The sequence below is a fragment of the Typopeltis vanoorti genome, chromosome 19 (assembly GCF_054136105.1).
Source record: "Typopeltis vanoorti isolate ZY-2024b chromosome 19, IOZ_Tvanoo_1.0, whole genome shotgun sequence".
NCBI lineage: Eukaryota > Metazoa > Arthropoda > Arachnida > Uropygi > Thelyphonidae > Typopeltis > Typopeltis vanoorti.
This window is the reverse complement of record NC_143567.1, coordinates 56,658,118-56,685,621: the sequence shown is the minus strand read 5'-3', so window position 1 is coordinate 56,685,621 and position 27,504 is coordinate 56,658,118. Positions and strand designations below refer to the sequence as shown.

General features: G+C 37.4%; 2 protein-coding genes across 2 annotated transcripts in view; one reads left to right on the top strand and one right to left on the bottom strand.

Annotated features, from left to right (window-relative positions):
• Positions 1 to 27,504, bottom strand: part of LOC150096139 (mitogen-activated protein kinase kinase kinase 4-like) — a 734,047-nt gene that overhangs the window by 88,613 nt on the left and 617,930 nt on the right. Inside the window, exons 20-22 of the mRNA XM_090409620.1 lie at positions 18,627 to 18,697; positions 3,090 to 3,206; positions 2,822 to 2,981 (exon numbers count right to left, since the gene is read on the bottom strand). Of these exons, the coding sequence (XP_090265746.1) occupies positions 2,822 to 2,981; positions 3,090 to 3,206; positions 18,627 to 18,697 (348 nt within the window). The remainder of the gene's footprint in view (positions 1 to 2,821; positions 2,982 to 3,089; positions 3,207 to 18,626; positions 18,698 to 27,504) is intronic.
• Positions 19,477 to 27,504, top strand: part of LOC150096140 (techylectin-5B-like) — a 144,398-nt gene continuing 136,370 nt past the window's right edge. Inside the window, exon 1 of the mRNA XM_090409258.1 lies at positions 19,477 to 19,621. Coding sequence (XP_090265384.1) covers positions 19,498 to 19,621 — 124 coding nt within the window. The 5' untranslated portion in view covers positions 19,477 to 19,497. The remainder of the gene's footprint in view (positions 19,622 to 27,504) is intronic.

The following is a 27,504-nucleotide window of genomic DNA, read 5'->3' as shown; positions in this document are numbered from 1 at the left end:
GGGGGGGGGGGTGGGGGGGGGGGGGGGTGGGGGGGGGGGGGGGTGGGGGGGGGGGGGGGTGGGGGGGGGGGGGGGTGGGGGGGGGGGGGGGTGGGGGGGGGGGGGGGTGGGGGGGGGGGGGGGTGGGGGGGGGGGGGGGTGGGGGGGGGGGGGGGTGGGGGGGGGGGGGGGTGGGGGGGGGGGGGGGTGGGGGGGGGGGGGGGTGGGGGGGGGGGGGGGTGGGGGGGGGGGGGGGTGGGGGGGGGGGGGGGTGGGGGGGGGGGGGGGTGGGGGGGGGGGGGGGTGGGGGGGGGGGGGGGTGGGGGGGGGGGGGGGTGGGGGGGGGGGGGGGTGGGGGGGGGGGGGGGTGGGGGGGGGGGGGGGTGGGGGGGGGGGGGGGTGGGGGGGGGGGGGGGTGGGGGGGGGGGGGGGTGGGGGGGGGGGGGGGTGGGGGGGGGGGGGTAAAATTCTTCTATATTCATGAAACAAGGCTTCCTGTCATCGCAGTTCTGGAGGAGCAATGTGGCTCGAAGTGGAGAGCCATTGTAAGGGTGTACTCCTAATGCAACCCATTATTAAATGCAGAGTGGAGTTAAGTTGAGCATCTAGTTTATTGACATGGTAACTATTGAGCCAGACAGGAGCACCATACCACAAAGCTTCTGAACTATGTTATTTCTGGTGCGAACTTTAGCAGTGATATTAATCATATGTTGTTTATATGTGAGTTATTCCCAGATATTTAGGTGTTGGATTAAGTGAAATTATTCTTCCATCAGCATATATCTCTGGTTTTTGATTTACAAGACTATTGTTCAGGTGAAAGCAAGAACATTCAGTTTTATCAGAATTTGGTGTTAATCTCCATTTTTTATAGAACTGCCATAAAGCTGACAGATCATTTGTCAATATTTCTTCAGTTCTTTTTATAGACTTGTCGTTGATAGCCAAAGCTAGATCATCTGCATGAGCAAACTTCCTGTTGACTGTTTCAGGAATATCTGCGATGTAAAGGCTAAAAAGCAGTGGTGCGAGCACAGAGCCCTGAGGTAATCCATTCTTAAGCACTCTGTTTACTGATGCTTCCTCTGGTGACTACCCTAAAATATCGATCACACAGGAATTTGTTTAGGAGATGACCCTAAGAAACTTATATATGAGTCCCTCCCTCCAAACAGTATTGTAAGTCGCTGTTAAGTCAATAAAGACTGTAGTAGTCTTCAGGCATCTTTGAAATCCTGCTTCAATGTAAGTTGTTAAGCTGAGAACTTGATCTATGCAGCTGCGATCTCTTCTGAACCCCCACTTGTTCTATTGGAACATGTTCCAGAATTTTCTCACTGATCCTATTTGATATTAGTCTCTCTAACAATTTGTAGGTTGCACTTAAAAGTGCTATGGGGTGATAGCTTTCAGTTCTGTCTGCTGGCTTACCTGGTTTTAACACAGCAATGATTTTTGTCCTTTTAAATTCTTTAGGAACACAGCCACTTTCAAGTATATCATTAAAGAACTTAGCCAGCCACAATCTTGCATAAGGTACAGAGTGTATCAGAAATTCATTATGAATATTATCAAATCCAGGAGCCTTCCCCATTTTTATATTTTGAAATGCTGAGGATATTTCCTCACCAGGAAAAGGCAAAGAGAATTGTTGATTCTTTTGAGTTACAGACTTCATAGCCTTTAGTTCACATTTTATCTCTTTAGTATGTTCTTTATCTATTGGAGCTCTAGAAAGCGAAACAATATGAGCAGCATAATAATAATACTAATAACATTAATGCATAGTTTAGTTGAAGGTTTTCCAAATAGGAAAGGGTCTAGAGCCAATTGACTAAGGTAGTTTCTCATCTCTGGAACACTGTGTATGGAGAGAGAGAGAGAGAGAGAGAGAGAGAGAGAGGAAATGTAATCCAAAGAGTCTGGTGAATAGGAGTGGGGGGGGGGATATTGAGTCATATAAGTGGAAAAGGGATTTTTACCAGATTAATGTGGAAGAGGTTTTTCAAAGAATGGGAGGAAGATATGGACAGAACATAAGACCATCTCTGGAAGCTGCAAAAGGAGGATGAGAGCAGGATAGTGGGGGCATAGGTTTTGGTGTATAGAAATAGAGAGAGAGAGAGAGAGAGAGGTGGCTAATTGGAATACATCACTTGAGAGCATGGTGGGTGTGGAGACAGTGAATGAATTTAAGGCATAGTTTGTTGAGCTGTGTGTGTGTGTGTGTGTGTGTGTGTGTGTGACAAAGGAACTGCCCATGACGAGTTTATAGGCTAGATGTGAAACAGACGTTTGCATGAAAGATGAGGTTCATTTGTGTTTTACATCATCCCTGAATTTCTTTGTGATCTTCCATACATACATACAGACTACTGATTACAGAACAGAAGAAAATCTGAGTTTACCATACATAATGGAAATTTGTGCAGTTTTGTGATATTAAATTTGAATTATTCCAATATTATCACTTCTTGTCTTACAAAATTGTCTTTTTTTTTTTTGAATTATCATAAATAGTTTTTTAATGTGTAGGTGGTTTATTAGTACTTGAGGCTGTTACAAATAGTTCAATGTACAAGCAATATGTTATTATAACAGCAAAAGGACAGACAGTTTAGACACACATTAAACTGGGACAAAATCCAAAATGCAAGAAAACTTTGTTTTACATTACACAGTTATTTTCAAGTTAGTATTTTCTATAAATAATTTTTTTTATACTGAGAAAAATAATCTGAGCTGTAGAGAGTTAAATGTTTTCTTTCATATATTCAAATATTTTATATTAATGCAATAATTCGGAACTCACTAAGAGTTACTAAATTAGAAATCATACTTTTAATGTCTCTGTGTACAATTTGATGCTCATGAAGAACATTAACAGCTTCCAGTAGTTGCCTGGTATATTTACGAACTAGAGATTCAGGTAATTGAAGATGAGCAGCACTTTCAAGAGATCCTTCATTGCAGAATTCCATAAAGATTAAAATTTCTTCCTAAAATAGTTTAGATATAGTTTATAAGCTAGCACATCTTTCACTTTGTAATATAAAACTAAGTGAATTTTTTTTTTTTTTTTACATTATGAGTAATAAACTACTTACACGATGAAGTTCAACTCCATAGTACCTAACTATGTGGGGATGCTTTATTCCTTCAAAAGTACGTATTTCATCCATTGCTTCTTTTATAGCTCTATGATCATTTGGTTGTAAATGAATCTGAAATGTTATGAGGAATATTAAGTATTATTATTATCATTATCATCATCAGATCTCCACAGATTCAAAGATTTGGGTATATTATACTTTCCTTTACCCAAGTGTTGATGTGAGGTCAACACCCTCAATATACAAGCAGCTTACCTGTCAAGATACTTCACACACACAAACTTTGTTTGCTTACACTTGGGTAGAAGATTAAAGAATATAATTTCTTGACAAACAGAGGTGTAGCTAGGGGAGGATGGAGGGGGCGGTCCACCCCAGGCATCACTTTGAACCTTTTTGAACTTTTGCAGTTAATTCTAAAATACAGTCTCGAGAACTCTCATTTCCAAATATTGTAATACTACTGCGAATTTTCCTCACAATTGCTGTAAGTGTTGCTAGTTGTGAGAGGAGTTTTTCTAAATAAAATAGATTAAGAATTACCTACATTTCTATGAAATAGACTTTGCCAATGTCATCGACGATTTTGCTAACAGAAAAGCAAGAAAAATAACATTTTAGAATGTTGAAATTAAAGTTTTACTTCAAAAAATAAGCATAGTGTTTTAATTTTTTTCCCTCTACGTTTTTGTAGTATTTCTGGTGTGTATTGGCAAAAGCTCTAGCTACACCACTGTTGGCAAGTATAATTTACTTTTTTAATCAAACAAAAAAACTTTCTACATCAATGCCTTGGGAGGTCCTCACTGTCACACACACAATTATCAAACTATGCCTTAAATCACTGTGACTGTGCTCAATACACTCTCAGGCAATACATTCCTCTTACCTACCACTCTCTAGACAAATGGCCTACTCATCTTTCCCCTACTTCTTCACTTTTTATTCAGTTTCCATGAATGGCTTTTGTTCCATCCTTGTCTCCACTCCATGCTAAGAAAAATCTATTCTTCATTATTCTGGTACAAATCTCTGTCCTCTTCTCTCACTATCTATCTGACTATGCAAATGGTATTCCCTTAATCTGTCTTCATATGCCATTCTGAATTATTAATATTAATTCTGAATATTTTTGCAAAAGCTAAATAGCATGTTGTTGTCGGTGAGCAAGAGGTTAAGGGGAGAAAATATGTCAATGTGTTTCTTAAATAACTGGAGGTTGAAGTCTTTGGCAAAGCTGGGATAAAGAAAGCTGTTCCAAAGACCAAAAGCAGATGAAAGAGGAGGATGAAAAGTTGAACTGATATGTTTGAAGCTGAACTGAATACAGATGTTCACCAGAAGAAAGTGGTGGCCAGTTTAGTGGAGGATTGTCCATGAAAATTATTGAAGAGACATAAAGCAGAATAACTGAGAGCAACTGGAATGAACCCGTGAGATAAGAATTATCCAATAAACAGACTTCCTTCTTCTGCAATAATATCAAGCATTCTTAGGAACAGTTTTAGTGTACTATCTGAAATGTGTGAGCAATATTCCAAGATTGAGTAGACTTGGGATTTCTATAGCAACAGTAGTTGCACAGGTCTTGAGTTGGAAAAGAAAACTTAAGCTGAAGAGGTTATGGCTGTGATATGTTTGTGCCAGAAAAGACAAAAATGCAAGAGATGTGCAAGTCTTGTGGCACTGAAGTTTGCACAGTTATTGTAATTTTTTTCCCCCTTGTTTTGATGCAATCTGGTCAGCTGCATTACTGTAAATATTTTCTTTTTTATTTTTAAGTTAATTCCCAATGACACTCATTATCAAATATAAGAAAGAAAGAGAATATTCACAATAATCAAAGTCAGGTTTTTAACTGGTTCCAGAAATTATAAACATTGAACAATTTTATATAAGTACAGACACTGATTCAATCAAGAAAAATATATAAATTATTTAATTACAATTAAATAACAAATAATTATAAATATTCCAAAAAATTATGAATGCAATTACATACTGTCATATCAAGAGATGACTATATCTTTAATTAAATTGGAATTTAATAGTTTAATACTGTAAGTTTAACTTCCAGTATAGGGACCACATCAAGCTAGGAGTAAAAAATATACTTTATTTAATGAAAACTCTACTAGTTTTGTAAGTCTATAAGTTCTCATCATCAGGGGATTAAACATGTAGAAAAGGTTTATAAATTAGAGAAATATAAACACAAAACATTGAAAATGAAAGAATACTGGATTAAAAAAATTCAACTAAACAATATACAAGTAAAGGAAAGGAGAACAAGTAATTGATTCTGTCATGTTCTTTGATGTGGTGCATGTCATATCCAAAGTCCAAGTCAGATTTTTAATGAATGAGGATCAAACCTGGTGCACTAAGCCATGGTTTTTATTGCACTGAGTAGGGGCACATGGCATTCCACAGGCCTCCTTCAATTTTTTTACAAAACAGTTATGTTTGATATAAGCCGTTTCTGTTTTCTGCAAGTGTACTGGGTGGTTGATGTTGGTTATGTGAGAGACCAGTTTGGGTTTGTGTTTTTGTTACTTTTCAACATCTTTGACATGTTACAACATGTCAAAGATGTTCTGATATGGAAGTTTATTTTTCGCTTGGTTAGACTATAATAAATTTAGTTTAATCTTTATCCAAGTGTGAGCAAACAAAGTTTGCACCTGAAAGTATCTTCAGGACTGGGGTAAGGTAGTACAACACCGGGCAACTCGCAGCAAAGGTGGAGCAAGCTTACATCACTCCTATCTTAGTATCTCCCATAATGCAAAACACATCTCCTTGTGGATATGTATAATGTTATGCATTAAGGGAAGGGCTACTACACAGACCAGTTTCGACCTTTATTGCGGTCTCTTCAGTGGGAGCCAGGCCCAGAGGTGGAGATACCAGGCAGAAGAAATGGCAGGCCATCTTTACCTATAGGAGTTGCTAAACAGTGTGCCACCTTTTTATTAAATTACTCTGGATTTAGAGAAAGATGCTGAAAGTTTATTTTTCACTTGGTGAGACTATAATAAATTTAGTTTAATCCTTTATCCAAGTGTGAGCAAACAAAGTTTGCGCCTGAAAATATCTTCAGGACATCTTCAGTACTACCTTACCCCAGTCCTGAAGATATTTTCAGGCGCAAACTTTGTTTGCTCACACTTGGATAAAGGATTAAACTAAATTTATTATAGTCTAACCAAGTGAAAAATAAACTTTCAACTTTTCTTTTCCCATTAATTACAGGATGTCCACATCAATCTTTGGCATTCACCATGTATATATAAACTTTCAACTTTTCTTTTCCCATTAATTACAGGATGTCCACATCAATCTTTGGCATTCACCATGTATAGAGAACTCTCTCACACACACAGGTAAGTACATCCCCAGCAGTCACATTACTTTACCCCTTTCAACAATATGGGACTATAAAAACTCTAGTCCACAAGGCAAAACTGATTTGCTCTGACAATGCTGCACTCACCATATACAAAACACATTTTTTAGCCAATGGTTACATCTCACACCAGAGAAAAAGAATACAAACACCCGTAGTCCCCCCCCCCCCCAAAAAAAACATAATTACAGCAAATCCATCATTATTTCATATATCTGTGATGTCTTTGAAAAAGTAGCCAGTATCTTAAAAGTACAGAATAATTTGACTACTTACAAGCCACACAGAAAGTTAGCATCCCTTATCTACTGTCCTAAAGACCAACTGCACATTATGGGCAAACAGGCAGGGCTGCCAACATCAAAATATCAAAAGACCATGACTACATGGTCATTCAGGTTTCGCAGGACATGCCCTGAATATCTGCCATAAGATCCATTGGATATGAGAAGCTTTTCCTATGCTTCTTCCCTCATGGACTATCTTAACTTGAACAAATATTATTATTATTACGGGCGACTCCAGGGAGTCCTTAGACTCATCGAGGGAGGCCCTAAACATCATGTCCACACAACTATACGACATTCTCACAGTATCTATCATACCTTACCTTAAACTCATTCACGGTCATAGCACCCACAACAGACTCTGGCAGCTTATTCCACTCATTTGCAACTCTAAAAGTAAAGAACCCAGCTCTAACACACCCGCTAACCACACTCTTGCCCAGCTTCCATAGGTGTCCCCTAGTTCTCCCACCACCAGTCCTGATCTCAAAAATATCCTCTGCATTAATCCTATAGAAATACTTTAGCAATTTGAATGTCTCAATCATATCTCCCCTTTTCCGCCTATCAACTAATTTCTGCAACCCACAAATCTTCAACCTGTTCTCATATGGTTCATTCCATAGACCTGCTATCATCATAGTCACTCGCCTCTGGATTTTCTCCCCTCCTCTCCATCAAGAAGTAACCTAGGTGACCAAATCTGGGCACAGTAGTCGAGATGAGGTCTTATCAAGGCTTGGTACAGAGGTACAATAACTTGCTTGTCTCTGCTCGTCAAGGTATTTTTCAACAACCAAGTGAGTTGATGAGCTGATTTTGCTACTTTTGCAATGTGCCCCGTAAACTTCATCTCCCTATCCACCAACACTTCAAAGTCCCTAGCCTCATCAATCTCCTGGAGTACAGTTCCACTAATGTGGTATACTGCTGCTAATCTTTTCACCCCAAAATGCATAACCTTACATTTTGTCACATTAAATTGACATCCATTCTCCTTAGCCCAGAACTATCAAAGTCGTCCTGCAAAATTTTGACATCTTCTGCATTCACTATCACCCAACCCAACTTTGCATCATCAGCGAACAAATAAACTGTTCCTCTGAGATCCTTCCCTATATCGTTAATGAAAATTTAAACAGCAGTGGTCCAAGAACAGAACCCTGAGGCACACCACTAGTCACAGGCCGTCTTTTGGACTCTACTCCTGAATAAACTACTCTTTGATATCTCTCCATCAACCACCCACCTATCCATCTCACCAACCCTATATCCATTCCCATATGTTGTAGTTTATGGATTCGAATTCCATGTGGTATCCTGTCAAACGCCTTTGCCAAGTCCAGCAGTATCACTATACTCCAGGAGATTGATGAGGCCAGGGACTTTGGAGTGTTGGTTGCAAAGTGCTCTCTCAGTAACTCCACTATATCGACTGATTCAGTGACCTCCTTACCATAGTCATTCCTTAAAATCATTTTTCCATGTACACTTTTTTTTTTTTGCTTGCAGCATATTGAATGAACTGTTTGGGTTTCTCTTTAGCTTGTATAGCTAGTTTCCTTTCATAATCCGCTTTTGCTTTTTTTACCACACTCGTTACCCTTCTGGCCTGCACTTTATACCGTTTGTGTGCCTGCAGGTCACCTCTTTCTTTAAATTCCCTCCACAGTTGTTTCTTTTTTTGCAGCTCAAGCTTAATGGTGTTATTCATCTATTTAACCCCTACTTGTTTTACAATTCAGATCCTAAGTATACAATTAGCCATAACCTCCTGTAAATGCTCCTTGACCACTTCCCATGTTCTATCGACATCCAGCCCTTGCAGTTGTACATGCCATGGCACTGATCCAAGCAATCTCCTAAGCTTGTCATACTTACCAGCACAGTAATTCCACATATACCCTGTCTTAATCGAAAATTCCACACCTTTAGTCATCTCCCAGGTCAAGACCTTATGATCACTCTCACCAATAGGTGGCAACATGGTTATATTCATTACAGTCAAATTCTCAGATGCTATTACCAGGTCAAGCACTCTCACACCCCCCTAGTATTTTCAATTACATGCTGTCTCAGATAGTTATCCCTTAATAATTGAATAAAATCCATTTCCTTCCTCACATGTGTCCTCTCCTCCTTCCAATCAATGTTGCCATAGTTGAAATCCCCCCATAATAATTACCCTCCTTTCACTCATTTCATCAATTTGTTTATGCATACTATCTCTGCCATCTATTCCATCGCCTGGTCTATAGCAGCACCCAACCATATATTTTATTCTGCTAGTCTCAATCTCACACCAAATAGCCTCAAATGAGCTCTTTTCACTATCCTGCGATACAACTTCAATTCTCCTTGGCTGCAGTTCATCAGCTATCATCAATAATACCCCCCCCCCATTTTATTCTCTCTGTCCCTCCTAAACACACTATAACCTACACATTATATCCCACTAACTATATCATCTTCCGTCAGCCATGTTTCACTAATGCCAATAACCTGTGGCCAGGAAGAGCCAATCAAGGCCAAAAATTCTTCCTTCTTGTTCCTAATACTCCTGGCATTAGTATACATGAAATGCAGTGATCCCTTTGTCCCACCCCTATCTTGATGCGTTATTCTAAATATCCCATTCCAATTTTTTGTCCTTAGTACTGGCTCGGGTACATTATATACATTCTTACACTCAACTGTCTCACTAATGTCTGCATATTCACCCCCCCCCTCCTTGGTAGTGCTAGTTTCCCTGGTTCTGCACATCAATTTTCACTTCATTCAGCAACACTTTTTCCAGTCTCCGCACACCAAATCCATTCAAATGCAGGCCATCCATCTTGTATAAATCCTTTCGCCCATCAAACTCATTCCACACGTCCATGAATTCTACACCACACCGTCTGCATAACCTGCACATAATGTCATTTGCGATTATGGCCCTTCTTCTAAACTCCTCTCTGTCATACCGCAGCAACAGACTCACCTAACTCTGTCACTCTTTTCTTTTGCTACCTTTAACAATACTTTCAAGTCCTCTCTCATAAGAAATTTATCTTCTTTCAATTCATTCATACCTGCCACAACTATCAATTCTTTCACCCTCTGTTTTTGCGCTCTAATACTCTCACTTACATCCTTAAATTTTGCACCCGGTAAGTATGATTTAGTTAAACTCCCATCTATCACTCCTGTTAATAATGAGTCACCATACAACACTCTTTCCTTCATTTCAGAAACTCTCCCACTCTTACGCTTATTTTTCCTTTGAAACACGTGTTTATTTACATTAGCTGAATCACTCTGGAAAGAGTTTTGCAGGTGCTCTAATTGCCGCTGCGCATTTTGTATCACTGCACACAACCTAGCGATCTCACTTCCTACAAATAATTCCTCATTTTTTTATCATTTAAACCATTTTCTCTCTCTGTATAGTTGCTTTCACTCTCTCTTTGATCACCGCTCTCATTGCCATCTTGTACAACATCGCAATTCCCTATCAAGCCACTATTTTCACTCACATTCTGGCTTTCTTCAACCATAACTGTCTCACAACCTGACACATACTTCAACTCCTCACTTTCTGCACATTCTCCCACCACTATCACTTTCAATCCTCCAGCCTCATTCGGGAATGCATGCATCCCACACATATCACATTGGGCAAACTCTCTCACATTACAGTTTTTGTACAATGGCGTCGTATTTTTGGAAGCCATTATCTTACGTCGCATTGGCACCACGTGCAAATATATGAAACGTATCGTTAAAATACTAAATTAAATAACGGAATTCACACCAAAATCACACAGACACAACAAGCTACCAAAATTAGACAATATTACGTTATGATTTAAACCTATATTCTAATTTTCACTCAAAATTATACTTAGCTTTCAGGAGCTCTCTGAAAACACTACAGACCGTGTAGCCCTCTAGATGGTTGTGTATTTTTGAATATGTATGGTTGAATAAAACTGGTTGAATAAAACTGCCTCTCATATGGGAAATTCTCACCTGCAGACAATAAGCCTAATGGCAAAGAACATCCAACCAAAGTCAATAGGCAGACTAGTTTTAAGACTATAGGCCTTCCTGTATTTCTCATATTCATTATAAGTTACGAAAATATGCCTGCGTGCATGTGTTGATACAAGTGTATTATTCTCCTGAAGAGGCCAATTTAAATTTGGTGAAATACTGGAAATCAGAAGTAAATTTATTTAGTTATTATATAGTCTATATTATATGTAGTATATATATCGAATCTATATAGTTATTATATAGTCTAATATCACCTAAATATGTTGTAAATGAAGCTCTGGAAGACTGTGATATTGGAGTGACAGTAAGAGGAAGATGAATAAACCATTTAAAGTTTGCTAGTGATATTGATCTCCTAGCAGAAAATAAATTAGATCTTTAGGAATTCACCATAAAGTTAGCTCATACTCTTAAAAAATATGGCTTAACCATAAGTACTCCCCCCCCCCTCATACACACACACACACACACACCAAAAATGACAAATATCTGTGTTTCTGACCAAGCAAGAAGTACCGTAGCAGAAACTGAAAAAATCCTACTTGAGGATCCACCTATAGAAGTTATGTACTTTAAATAGCACTAGGCAATATCTTCAATAAAGATGAAAGATCAAGACAGGATATTAGAACAAAAATTGCAAAAAGCAACATTAGCACGCTAAAAATTAAAACCACTATGGACAGATAACAAGCTCACAATTACAAACAGATTACACCTTATTGACACATTGGTTAATTCTGTACTCCTATATGGAAGTGAGCAAGCTTGGTTGGCCGAGTAGTTAGTGTATCCACTCTCCAGCCAAGAGGCTGTAAGTTTGAATCCCGCCTAGGCATGGATTGGGTCACCACTGGAGAAGTAGACCCAATCTTCCCACAATGGGAGAGGCCTTCACCCTGTAGTGAGTTGAAAATACAAGCTGATCATCATCATCATATGGAAGTGAAACTTCAACTCTATTAAAAGAATTGAAAAGGGGTTGCTGGCATTTGAAATGAGGTGCTATAGACATCTTCTAAAGATAATCATACACTGATCATATCACAAGTTATTATTATTATTATCCTAAGACCCCATGGAGTCAAAGACTCATCTAGGTCCTTTTGTCATACACACAGCTCATCATACTGCACCTTAGATATTCAAATTCTCTGCAGACACTACCCTCTCATGCAAGGCATTCACAACTCTACATGTAAAAAAAAAAAAAGCCTGCTTCTCACTCTCACTGCTCACACCCTCCTTATACAGCTTCTAGGGATGACTTCTGATTCTCCCCTGATCTCCCACTATTTTCTGTAAAACCTCTTCAACATTGAACCTATAATGATCCCTTACTAACTTGTAGGTCTCTATCATATCACCCCCTCTTTGTCCTATCTACTAGACTCTGTAAATTGCATCTTTTCACTCTTTCCTCATATTCAACATTCCAGAGATCAGAAACTACCTTAGTCAGAGATCAGAAACTACCTCTGACTAAGGTAGGTAGTCAGAGGTGACTGACTACCTACCTTAGTCAGTCACCTCTGGATCCTTTCCAATATCTCTTCATCCTTTTGAAAACCAGGTGACCAAATCTGTGTACAGTAGTTTATGTGTGGTCTCTAATCAGAGCCTTATACAATGGAACAAGAATCTCCTTGCTTCTACAAGTCAGTGTCCTTTGCATCATTTCCAAAATTCCCTGTGTGTTGTCCTCAAATTCTCAAGTCCAGTCTTTGTATACACTTTTTCCCCTGGAGCCTTTTTCATGCATAGCCTTCATCAACAGTTGTTTCTGTTTTGGGCTGTGGGTAGTCCTACTTGCTTCCAACAATGTTCAACGTACTGTCATGTCAGAAACATTAATCCCACTAACTGCCAAGTCTCTATTTAAGTCCACAGAAGACAATCTTGGATTCTTTTTTGTTTTTCTAACTAGCAAACGATCTTGAGTAAGTGTAGTTTTTCTTTTTTCACCCACATTTTCCTTTTCTGGCAGGAGAAAAGGTACTTGTCGCCCTAAACTTCTTTAAAATAGCATTGACAGTATACTTAAACCAACACCACACTCATTGGCAATTTGTCTTTGAGTCATGGATGTGTGCTGAGAAAGAGTACATATTGTACAAATGCATTCCTGGAGCTACACAAAATGAATAAAACGCTATGATTGTCAACTTGTTTATACTAATAAAAATGCACAGCACTATTAATAAACATCAGAGTGATAGTTATTATTATTATTATTATTACCGGTATCTCCATGGCGTCAGTAGACTAATCGCGAAAGACCCAAACTATCAAAACAATATCTATCATACCTCTTCTTGAATTCATTTATAGACGAAGAACTGACAAGTGAGTCAGGCAATGCATTCCACCCACTCACCACCCTCCAAACAAAAAAATCTAGTTCTCACACCCTTGTTAACCACACTTTTCCTTAATTTCCAGGGATGACCTCTTGTTCTTCCATCACTGTCACACAGCTGAAATATTTCCCCTGCATCAATCTTATAATAATTTACATCAATCTTTTAGTAATTTAAATGATCTATCATATCCCCTCTCTGCCTATCAACCAACCTCTGCAATCCATAAGCTCTCAATCTATCAATGTAGGGAAGCATTTTTTACATCACTCACCAACTTAGTCGCTCTCCTCTGAACCCTCTCCACAACCTCTCATCTCCAAGGAATCCAGGTGACCAGATTTAAGCACAGTAATCAAATGTGGAAGTATCAACGCCTTATAAAGGGGATAATAACCTCTTAATCTCTGGATGTTAGTGTGTTCTTCAATAACCAAGTAATCCTATGTGCAGTCTTGGACACCTTAGCAATATGCCCTCTGAACTTCATCTTCCTATCCACCAACACCCCCAAGTCCCTAGCCTCATCAATCTCTTGGAGTACCGTTCCATCAATGTGGTACACAGCTGGTAATCTTTTAATCCCAAAATGCATAACTTTACACTTTTCCACACTGAACTGACTCCCATTACCTTTTGCCCATTTTGCCAGCTTCTTTAAATCATCCTGCAAACTCTCAACATCAGCTTGATTTTTTATTGCATTACCCAACTTTGCATCATCAGCAAACAACTGAATATCTCGTTTCAAGCCATTTCCTATATCATTTATATACAAATTAAACAATAATAGCCAAAGCAGAGAGCCTTGAGGCACGCCACTGGTCACCTGCTTCATCCTGGATTCTGCTCCTCCATACGCTACTTTCTGGTATCTCTCCATGAGCCATTCTCTTATCCATCTCACCAGTTTAGTATCCATCCCCATCTGCTCTAATTTGTGCAACAATATTCCATGGGGTATCCTGTCAAAAGCCTTAGCAAAATCCAGTAGTATCACTGTGTAGCCATTTCCCTTGTCCAACTCAGATGTCATTCTATTATAAAAAGTTAATAGATTGCTAAGGCAGAATCGACCATTAACAAAACCATGTTGGCCCCTATAGAGTATCATTTTCTGATCCACCCATTCTTGAATTCTGTCCTTAACCAACTTTTCCAATACTTACCACCAGATGGTGATTGGTCTGTAATTAACCACCGCAGTCTTAGAGCCACTTTTATGCAAAGGAACCACTCTGTCTTCTTTCCACTCCCTAAGGACCATACCAGAGTTCAAACGTAAGTTAAATAACCAAGTAAGAGGCGTTGACCATTCCTTTGCACATTCAGACAACACCCGAGCTGATATTCCATCTAAACCTACAGCAGTGTTTGCATTTAAATTCTGCAATATACTAAGTTCCTCTGATTTATTAACTTCAATTCTCACATTAGTTATTGCTACAGGCACAGAGATATCCTCACTTGGCTGATACTCTTTTGAAAAGTGATCACTTTTCAAAAGAGTATCAGCCAAGTGAGGATATCTCTGTACTTTTGCCTTCAAACACACTCCATCCAGAACTCTTTTTTTTGCACATTCTTGCAATCATATCATTCATTATCATTGCTCATCTACTTAACTCATAACTGTCAAAACAAGACAGCACACACGCACACAATCCTCCCAGTAACTCTACTATTATATCTGAATTGGTCACTTCAATACCACCAGAACCCACTAAGGTTATCCTTCCAGTCATTCTTCCTTTTACTTGCCACATAGCAGAACTCTTTGGGATTGCCCTTGATCTTCTTGGCTAAGGTCTTCTCATAATTTGATTTAGCTTTTCTTACTACGCTGGTAACCTTACTAGCTTGAGCCTTGTACTGCTCATGGGTGTACTGATCGCCTTTTTCCTTGTAAATTCTCCATAACATTTTCCTTTTTTGCAAATCAGGTCTGATACTACTACACATCCATCTAACGCCTACCTTTTTTTTGTCTTCCTGACCATGGGAACACATTCTGATATTGCCTTCCTCAGATACCTGCTGATTTTATCACATGCACTGCTAACATCTTTCCCCTGCAATACATTCTGCCATGGGATGGCTGTAAGCTCACTCCAAAGCGTGTTATAATTACCTAACCTGTAGTTCCATACATACCCCTTCTTAAGAGAGAAATCCACAAATTTTGTTACCTCCCAAGTCAATACCACATAATCGCTCTCACCTATTAGAGGTAACGAGGGCACCTTACTTATGAATATGTCCTCTAAACCTATGACCAGATCCAACTCTCATACCACGAGTCCCTTCTGTTATCTGCTGTTTCAAGTAATTATCTCTTAGAAAGTGTATGAATTCCATTTCCTTTTTGACACGTGATATTTCCTCCTTCCAATTGATATCACCATAATTAAAATCCCCCATAACAATCACTAACCCTGTACTCGTTGCACTGATTTGTACCCCCAGGCCTATAGCAGCAACCAACTGTATATTTGGTTGCATTGGTCACTATTTCACATCAGACCGCCTCAAATGAACTATCATTCACACGTCTATCCTCTTGATATACTACTTTCTTTGGATGCAACTCATCAGCTATCATCAACAGTACTCCTCAGGCCATTCGATCTTCTCTATCCTTCCTGAAAATACAGTACCCATCACATTCAATTCCATTAACCACATCTTCTGCTGACAACCAAGTTTCATTAATGCCTACAACTTTTGGTGAGATTGCACTGACTAATGTCAAAAATTCTTCCCTCCTATTTCGAATGTTTCTTGCATTAGTATACAAAAATTGCAGATTCCCTTTAGTTCTTGTACCAGCTTTAGAACTGATATACATGCCACTAATTTCATCCCATGCCGATTTTTATCCACTCTATTCTGCAATTTATTCCACAAATAAGGATCAACAAATATACAATCACTGCTTAAGTTTCTCCCTCTTACACTCAACCTTTTCAATTTTAGTTTCCCTGCCCAATTATTTCAACTTGTCCAGAAAACAGTAACTTCTTCCAACACTTATGACTTTCTCTCTTCAGATGCAACCCATCTGTTGCATACAGATGGGTTGCATCTGAAGAGAGAAAGTCATAAGTGTTATAAGTATAAACACACTCAAGAACTCTTTTTTTTGCACATTCTTGCAATCATATCATTCATTATCATTGCTCATCTACTTAACTCATAACTGTCAAAACAAGACAGCACACACACACACACATTATCCTCCCATTGACACTTTTCTTCTTCACAATATCTAACAATGTTCTTAAATCTTTTGCTACCTGATTTATACTATCACTTAGGTCATTTGTACCCACCATAACTATCATCTTTTCTGCATCATGCCCTCTCTTTATTGCTAAAGTCACTCGCTCTGTTGTTCTGCCAGACAAGCCCTCCTCAGACATACTGCTCTCTATACCCTTAATCATTGAATCACCATATATTATATCACTCATAACTTCATTCAAACAAGCATCACTCACACCCTCATTTTCTACACTATTCAGTATGACTCTCCTAGTTTCATTACTTTCCTTCAACACTCTTTTACTTATTCCCTCACTTTCAGAAGATCTCATTTCTTCTAGACCTCTTGTGCTTTCATTTAATAGAAAATCAAAGAAAGTAGTATATCAAGAGGATAAATGTTGAATGATAGTACATTTGAGGCAGTCTGGTCTGAAATAGTGACCAACGCAACCAAATATACAGTTGGTTGCTGCTATTAAATCAGTTAAGACATGCAGCACTCAATCAAAATAGTGAACTAAAACCAAACCAAAACCTTGACAAAAATTTTGGCTTATTCAGATTAATTTGTTTGCTACTATAGAAAATGTAGTTGGGATAGCTGAGAAACCAAACCAAAACCTTGACAAAAATTTGGCTTATTCAGATTAATTTGTTTGCTACTATAGAAAATGTAGTTGGGATAGCTGAGATGAACTACTGTCATGAAGGATGCCAATTGGGGTTTAGTTAGGAATTGCAGATGAGGCTTTGATACATGTAAGTGGTGGTGTACTTTGTTAAAATTTATATTGATGCCCCCAGATACTGATGAAATGAATATAGAAGTACTTTTTATTGGATGAAATTTTGGTGGCTTTTTTTTATGATTTTTTTTTTTTTTGGTTATTTTTTGAAATTTTTGTTGTATTTTTTATTTTTATTTTTTTTTTTGTAGGAGATTTTAAAAATTTACAATGACACTAGTATTTGTTTGGTTGCCTTTCATGGTTAAGTTAGTATAGGAAACTTCTAAAGTGGGGGGGGTGCAGCCGATTTGTGCAAATAACTCTCATGCAAACATTCCTTTGGGAACAATATCTCCTGCTGCTATACTCTGACTCCCTCTAGGTAGGATCTGGCAGATAAGTAGCAGCAAAAGAGATTATTTGCCAACTGATTGGGAAGCTTCCAGATGCTTACTATTGGGTTAAATCCCATGTAGTGCCTAGAAACTGCTTTATGAATGTACACTCTAATGGAGGACCTGCTAGCTTCCCTCATTTACTAATAACAATTTGAACATATCCAGCAAGACCATCACCTCCACTGCATGTGAGAAAAAACAGGAGGCAGAAGCCATTTCATGCTTCCAATAATCTGGATGGTGATGTTTTAACAGCTGATGAATATTACTACCACCAAGAGGTCTATATACAATATTTTTGGTATAAAGGAGTATCTTAGAATTGCTGCATGCATTCCATATTGACAGAAAGGATACTTGTAGAAAGAAGTGAAAGTTAAACAAATGCCTCTGCACTGATAATGTAAAAGGGCCATTTTAGGTTTTCATTCATTTTCCTCAGCATTCAGTAGCATTCGCATTATTAAGATTTTCATTTGTTTTTTTTTAGAATTCAATAGTATTCATGTTATTATGTTTGAATGATTGATTTGGTAATATAATCAGAGGCCTTTTCATTTTACAAGATGAAGTTGAGTTTTAGGAAACAAACCTTTCTGTAACTGCTTGATCACTTCCATATATTTTTTTTTAAATTTATTATTTTACTTAGAATACAAACTAACTGTCAAATGCTAATAATTACAGTTTACAATATCATTATGAAGAACTTTTGCATCTGTTTAAAAATTATAATTTGTAAACAGATGCAAAGCAAAACATGCACACATAACAATTTCAGAAATTTTAAATTTGCATTACCTGCTAACTAACAAACACCTCTTAAATATCACAAATCTGTAAGAGTAAAGATATAGGAATAAATAAAAAAAAAACCCAGTAAAATGCAACTTAACATAAGTGATCTTACATACTCAGTTTATTCAACATTTTTAAACATTTAATTTACAAAAATAATTTTGTACCTTGTGTGTGTGTATATATATATGAATTTTTATCTATAAACCGGTATACTATAAGTACATTTCATGTTGTACTTACTTCTTTCATGGCAATCAGTTCTCCAGTTAAGTTGTTAACAGCTGTATAAACTTTTCCAAATCTTCCTTCACCTATATGTTTTACAGAAGAATTTTATTTAAAATACATATGTAAAACTTGATAATTTTACATATGTATTTTAATATTGTATTGATTATCTACTATACCTGCTATTGTATTTACATAGCAGGTATAGTAGATAATCAAAATAAATTATTTTGAGGAAAAAAAAAGATATAAAACAACTTAACAGAAGTATAATCTCTTTAGCATCCCATTAAGAAAATTATATTATAAAATTCCTTATGAAAAATAGCACATGATGAATATAAATAAAGTAGCAGAGGAAAATGCTTTTGGAATTATTCAGTATTTATTTTGATAATTAAATTAGTCAAAAAAACAACATTTAAGCAAGTTAAATTTAATCATTATTTAACATTTATACTTAAATAAGTTATAATTTTGCTATTAAATAATGATACTCAAAATATTTCAGAACATTCAATTTTCTTTGGTGCTGTAGAGAGGATGGAGTGCAAAAAACATAATTTAAGCAAAAAAAAAAAAAAAAACTTTAATAAATATTTTCCAAACTGTTAACCCATAAGGATTACAGTTCTTCCTTTGAATATCAATAAATTATACTTCACACTGATCTGCTATCTCTTCATGTTCCTACTCATAAACAGAGAAGAGAGTAGGGTAACCTTGAAGGGTACAGTATCAATGTTTATGTAAAAAACTCTTCCACCATTAAGCACTGACAGCAAGAAATTAACCAGACATCTTCCAGGGACTGTAACCTTTTATACTATTAAACAGATACATCCTGTGGTCTTTAGACATAGCAACTGTCAGAGAGTGGGCCATGGCAGCATTTTGTGTAATGTGCATACTAGTTGTGTTTGTTGTGAAAATTAAAGGAGAGACTGTTAATGCTACAACACCAGCTCCAAAACCAACATCTGCTCCAAGAAGAGGTTCATCAAGAGGTAAGAAAAGAATAACTGCTACCCATTATTAGAATTTTTAAGCACCCCCTCCCCCATTAGATTAATATCTCTAACAGTATGGGAATAATAACTATTTTCAGAAAGAGAACATTCTTAGTTATCATAAAGCACAGCTATTTATTTTATAAAAACTTGATTGAAATATTTTGATACCATTACAAATCATTATTAGTTAATATATCTGTAAAATTAAAAGAAACTGTTAAGTCATTAAATCTTTACAAATACAAATGATTAAAAACTCTGCAATGTCACTAAATTTCATTACAAAACAATTCAAATTATGCATGTTTATGCTAATAATGTGCAAAAACAAGTATGTATATATGTATGCATCATGGAAAACAGTAAAACCTAATTATTATAGTCAAGTAATTCCCTGATTTTTACTGTACTTCTTTTGTTATTTTTAGAGATTAATTTCAGAGAGGCTATGGGAAAGCTAATTTTTTTTTTTAGTGAAAGTTAACTTAGTTTTAAATATACTTGGTGAGCAGTAGTTTGAATTTGACTCAGGTTGACTCTGGCAAAAGAGCTTGTCGGTAATAGCATGATGCATACGAAGAGATGGAGTGTGAAAACTGTAATTTCGTATTAATGATGGTAGGAGATAAGTGCATCAGACATAAGATGCAAGCACAAACAAAAATTAATGTGAAGGGATATGAATAAAGAGAACTTCACTTCCAAATACTTGGAATGAAGTTCTGTCAATGTTCACTGCATGGCCTTTCCAGTAAGAAACAAAATATTTCAATTAAACGATTTTCATCAATTTGAAATGTTTTAGGTCATCTTAACAGTTTAGCATTTTCATATAGGAAATCCACATGGAGCTGTCATTGAAGAACAGCAGAAAGATTGGAGCCATTCTACCAAACAAATGTAAAAATGAAAAAATATGTAAAAATGTAAAAAAAAAAAAAAAAAAGCAACTGCTTTTTTTTCTTTCCTTTTCCTTCAGGTAATGAAAGGTATGCTAGCACAGACAGTTCTGTCTTATCAAAGCTAATCAGTAAGAGGGATACCTGCCTTTAAATAATAATAATCTAAAGATCATATTTATAATTTGTATATTCAGATTTATGTATTGTTATAATGGGTAACTGAGAACATCTCAGTAACTGGGAGATGAAATATTGGCAATGAAGTATTTGCTTATCAAGATTACAACAATCACAAAGGCACACAATGCAGAAATGAGTAATTCCAGCATGAAAATTCAAGAAGCTGGTATCCTAATGTCTTGACAAAATACTGTAGTTAGAGGTTGAGAATGACAAAAAATTTTGAGATTTGTTCTTTAGAGCAAATTATTATTATTTATAATAAATTTAGTTTAATCCTTTATCCAAGTGTGTGCAAACAAAGATTCCGCCTGAAAGTATCTTCAGGACTGGGGTAAAGTGGTAACACTTTACCCCAGTCCTGAAGATACTTTCAGGTGCAATCTTTGTTTGCACACACTTGGATAAAGGATTAAACTAAATTTATTATAGTCTGACCAAGTGAAAAATAAACTTTCAACATCTTTCTCTTCTAGAGTAATTTAATAAAAAGGTGGCACACCGTTTGGCAGCTCCTATAGGAGGAGATGACCTTACTAATGCTTCTGCCTTGATATCTCCAATTTGGGCCTGGCTCCCACTGAAGAGACCTCAATAAAGGTCGAAACTAGTCTGGGTAGTGGCCCTTCCCTTAATGCATGGGATGCTGCATACTCTATGGGAGGAGTTATATTGGAGGAAGTTGGGGAGACAAGAGATCTGGGGTTGATGATTGATAGAAACCTGAAGTTTAGGGGACATATTGCAAAGGTGATGAAGGTAGCACAGAGGATTGCTGCAATAATGAGAGGGACACTGACCTGCAGAGATAAGAGGGTTATCATTCCGTTGTATAAGTCTCTGATCAGACCACACTTGGATTATTGTTCTCAGATTTGGTCCCCAGGATTTGAAGGGGATAAATTAACTGTGGAAAAGATACAAAGACGGATGACAAAGATGGTCTCAGGACTGTACAAGGATAGTTATGAGAATCGGCTGAGGGAATGTGGACTGCAGAGTTTGGCAGATAGAAGGAGAGGTGATATGATTGAGACTTTTAAACTGTTGAGAGGTGGTTACAGGGTTGACACTGGGGAGTTATTTCACTTGGTTGAACAGCGGGAAGGAGTGATGACAAGAGGCCATCCCTGGAAGTTACGAAAGGAAACTGTGAGCAAGAGGGTGAGGAGTGGTTTCTTTGCATGGAGGGTGGTTGAGCCGTGGAATGCATTGCCTGATAGAGTGGTGAGGGTGAGAACAGTCAATGAGTTTAAGGAGTGGTGTGATAGACTTTGTGTTTCTTAGGGGGAACCTCCCCTCGATGAGTCTTGACAGACTTTATGTTCTTAGGAAGGACCTCCCACGATGAGTCTTTTGACTCCGGAGGCCTGAATAATAATAATAATAATAATAATATTATACATATCCGCAAGGGGATCTGTTTTGCATTATGGGAGATACTGAGATAGGAGTGTTGGTAGCTTGCTCCACCTTTGTAAGGAGTCGCCCAGTGTTGTACCGCTTTACCCCAGTCCTGAAGATACTTTCAGGCGCAAACTTTGTTTGCACACACTTGGATAAAGGATTAAACTAAATTTATTATAGTCTGACCAAGTGAAAAATAAACTTTCAACAATATTATTATTTATGGTACACTGGTGTCCAGAACCTAAAGATGAACACTATTTCTGATTATTACACCCACAAATTCAGATTGATCAGCTTGTGGCAATTTGTATAAATTACAATTTCAGTAAAAAGCAATACACGTTCATATTTCCGAGTCTGTGCAAAGAGGTCACATAGTAGCACTCAACAGTATAAGAGGCAAAAGACTGCGCTAAGCAAATTGTGAAATATTGGCAATGAAGGAAAGAAGGAAGGAAGCTCTTTTGGGGAAGAAATAAAATTGCAAACTTGGATGTCTTGTAATGTCTCAAAGACATCATCTAGATGATTTCACCTGGGAAAGAATTATTGAAAAGCTTGAGGAAGGCCACAGAATTACTGATATTGCCAGAGAGTTAGTTTGGAATCTCACATAGTATTGTATCCATGTTCTGTATACAGCATTTCAAACCAATAGAATGTGTTCCAGACATTTGCAAAGAGATCACCCTTGCTCCACCATGAAGCATGAACACAGATTTTTGGTTATCACAGCTAAACGTAATTGATGTACCACAGCAGGTCAACTTGCAAGTCAGTTCCATTCAAGCACAGGTATGCATATATCTCATACAACTGTGGTAATACATCTGCGACAAGTAGGCCTATACACCCGAAGGCCTGCGATCTGTGTCCCTTTATCCACAGCTCATTGAAGAGCACATTTTCAGTGATATTTTGTCCATAAAAATTGGACAAGGGACCGATGTACTCTTTAAAGATGACAGTCATTTTAATCTTTCCTCTGATTTTAGATGATAATTGATCTGGTGTGAAAGTGACACCGCTTATCATCATGAGAATGTTTTCTCGAAAGGAAAAGATATGGTGGTATTGGGTACTGGAGTCGATGGTGTGGGGAGGCATTATGCTTAATGGATGCACTGAGCTACAAGTGCTGGAAAAAGGGGCTGTGACTGGTGAACGATATTCCAACAAAGTTCTTCAAGGTCATGTTCAATTGTTCCATGGTGATGTAGGTGAAGAATTCATTTTTATGGAGCAGTTCCACACCACATCGTACATGAGCAGTGGAGATACTTCTGAAGACAGAGGATATTAACTGAATCGAGTGGCAAGCATGCTCTTCAGATCTCAACCCCCATAGAACACGTTTGGGACATAACAGGGAGATGTATTGCTGCTCGAAATTCTGCTCTAGAAAACAAACAAGGGTTTATCCTTGTTTTGAAGAAGAAGGCAAGTTTGTCTCAAAAACTCCTCAATCACTTGGTGCTATGCGTGGTACAATGTTGTGAGAGCTGCATTGCAGTTCTTGGTAGACATACTGAAATGTCTCTCCACATAGTTTTCTGTAAGCACTGTACATTAATTCCTTAACTATGTCCTTAGGAAATTTGTAACTTTTGCCAAAAGCATACTGCAATTTAATTTGTATGAAATTTATAACAAATTTTTTTGTATAATATAATTTATTAGTATGCTGACAAATTTTTGTCCACATTTGGCTGTAGTCATCAAAATTTTTTCATCTTCTTCTTCTTCTTGGCTTCCCATATTAGGCAATTTTGCCTGTAACATTTTCAAGGGTTTAAAAAGTCTTCTGCCCATCTCCTCCTGGATCTTCCTCTTGATCAGTGCCCTTTTGGTTTATATTTCAAGGCAATATTTGGCCATCTGTCCTCATTCATTCTTTCTACATGGTTTTTCCAGTTCTTTCTATGGTTTGTGATGTCTTCTGTTATGTTAATTATGGATAATTGTTTTCTTATTTCATCATTTATTATCTTGTCTATTCTTTTATATCCTGCGATACGTCTTAGGAACTTCATTTCTACAGCTTCCAATTGTCTTTTCAAAATTTTTTCATATACAGGTAAAAATGTAGTTTGTCCTTAGCTTTTGGACACCAATGTTCATGGAGTTATGAGAGACATCATCATCAAAGGGCTGCTTTAGACTTTGCAGAGTGCTATAAGTACTGCCATTTAAACTTATTTATTATTGGTAATTTTTTCAACCTATCATGCACTTACCACTCTATAAGCAATAAAATCCTCATTTCTCTCTCTCTCTTTTTCCCCTGAATCTCCCATGCACAAAAAGGGTTGCACTGTGGGCAGGCTCAGGAATTTTTTTTATCATTTTATAATAATTATTACTTTTATATATTTTTTGCATGGTTTCTGGAAACCTTGTTCTAGAGGCCAAACATGAAATTTTTTTTAAACTTCTTCAGGCCTCCAATAAGCAGGATGGTGGTCTCATACCAGATGATGAAATTCATTGCCCACCTAAGGATAATCACAAACAACCATTAAGCAAGGTTGGACTCAAACTTGTAGTAAGTTGGTTGCATCTTACACACCACTCTCTTGTACAACTTCTAGGGATGACTTCTTGTTCTTATCTTCTCCCTTGTTCTATTTGAAAAAAAAAAAAAAACACCCTAGTACCCATCTAATAAATACCATTTGGCAGCTTAAATGTCTCAGTAATATTGCCTCTTAGTCTTCCATGTACTAAATTCTATAGGCTACACATGCCTCCCTAATCATAGTCTGTTATCCATCTTTGTACATTCTGCAAAGTTTCCTTCATTCTCTCCAAATCTTGATAATCAGATCAGAGTACAGTAGTCCAGATATTGTCTGATCAAGGTCTTATGGAATGGAACCATTACTTCCTTTCTGTTGGTCAATGTTCTTCTGAGAATTGCAGCAATCGTCAGAGTCATCGGCACCTTTGAAATTTCCTTGAACTTCTCATTTTTAATCGTCTTCATCACAAATTCTCTGTTCCTCCAGTATAGTTCCACTAATAAAGCATGCAGCCTCACATCTATAGATTCCAAAGTTTACATCTTACATTCAAGCATAATGAAACATAATTCTCACTCATTTGCCAAACTTCAGGAATACTCAAATTGTACCGAAGATCCACAACATTACTACTATTAGTTCATAACCCTGCCAGCTTCACACCATCTGCAGTAACATAAAGGATGAACCAACCCCAGTAATGTTGAACCTATGAACTGTCATACACAACTCTTTGTTATCTATCAGACAGCCACTAACCTGTTCCACTAGCCAGATATCTCCAACACATACAGTGCAACTTTATTATTATTATTATTATTATTATTATTATTATATGGGTATCCCCATGGAGATTCAGTGTGGGGAGACCTGCTAACTTTATACACAAAAAAAACCTATCATACAAGTAATTCTGGCAAGCTCACTCATTAACCACTCTCCATCCAAAAAATCGTCTACACATCCTCACTAACCATACTCAGGCACAATGTCTACGGATCATCCCTAGTTCATTCTCTATTTGTCACATATTGAAAAATTTCCTTTATGTTGATCTTATAAAAACCCCTTTGAAATCTTTTAAATTTCTATCATGTCCTCTCTTTTGCATCTATCAACTAAACTTTGCAACCACACACACACACATCTTCAACCTATCCTCATAGGGAGCATTCCACAGACCTATCACCAGCTTGATCACTTGTCTCTGAATCCTCTCTACCACCTGACAATTCCTCTTTCACTAATACACTCCACTCACTTTGTCACAGCTGTTCATTTTCTGCAGCCTGCATATTCTATAAATACTCTATGGCTGCTCTTCATCATAAATGGCACCAATAATTCCCCATCCTCTTGAAAATCCATCCAAATGCATGCAGCAGCTGCCCAACACTGTCTCAGTCTCTCACCATGTGTTTTCCAAGGAATACAATCCATAGGTTTTCAAGTCAAATATGAATGAGTTCCTTATTGCCCATTCACGGTACTAGTGTACTACAGGTTGGGGATGTGTTCTCCATTTAAAAAAAAACAAAAAACTATCAAATGCTTTTGTAAAATCAGAAAAATGGATTTCCCTCATCAACCGCTCCTATTTGCTTGATTATAAAGATGAGTCCTTGGACTCCCTGGAGGTGTCATGTAATAATAATAATAAAAGGCAATCAGATTTCTGCAACAAGGATGCCTCTTAACAAATTCCTGCTCTTATATGTTCTTGTGAAGATGTTCTCATATATAAAAGTATCCTCATATGCCTATTTCTGTATATGAGCTCTTGCTGCCTGCACTTTAGTATCATCTTTACACAATGGCACTATTTTACCCTCTTTATGCTGTTTAGGGACTCCTCTAGTTGTCAGAATTTCATTTCTTCAACCAGTTCAATGGCACATTCAGTTAAAATATTTCCAATTCCTCAACCCTCATGGGCAATTTAGAAATGAAATTTGTTACATCAAAATAAAATACTGATAATCATTAAACAACTGTTTTTATTATTATTATCCTCAGCCTTTCACATGGAATCAAAGACTCATCAAGGTGGGGGAGTTCCCTCCTGTCATATACACAGCTCATCACACCAAGTCTTAAATACATTCACATTTGCTACTGACACCACACTCTCAGGTAATGCATTCCAATCATTCACCACTCTCACTTCTTGCTCCCAGGGATGATCTCGGTTCTTCCCATCTCCTACCATTCTGTGAAAAATCTCTTCATTGTTAATCTCATAAGAAATCCTTACCAACTTAACATTCCAGAGATCAGAAACCCCCATATTCAATCACCTCTTGATCCTTTCCAGTATCTCTTCATACTTTTGAAAATGACCAAATCTGTACAGAGTAGTTCCATATGTGGCCTAAACAAGGCCTTTTATAATTGAACTAGAATCTTTTTACTTCTAAAGTCAGTGTCCTCTGCATCACTGCCAGAATTTGTTGTGTTTTCCTCACAATTTTAGATCCCTACCAACCATCACACACAGAGCTCTTAATTCCTCCACCTCTTCCAATATATCTCCACCAAGAGTAAATTCTACATCCCATCTTTGTTTTTTTCAAATTTTTAAACCATACATTTTGCAACATTGTACTGACAACATCATGCCTATGCCCATTCACTTAGTCCAATACAAAACAGACCCTTCAGGTACACTACCAGTAACTTTACTCTTCTGGCATATTGCTCCCCAATACACAACTTGCTGATATCTATCACACAGCCAATCTCCAGTCCAATACACTGATCTAATATCCAACCCTATCTGTTCTAGTTTAATCATCAACTTATCATGTGGTAATCTAGGTATAATACTGTATATCCATCTCCCTTGCACCTGTAATGTTATCGT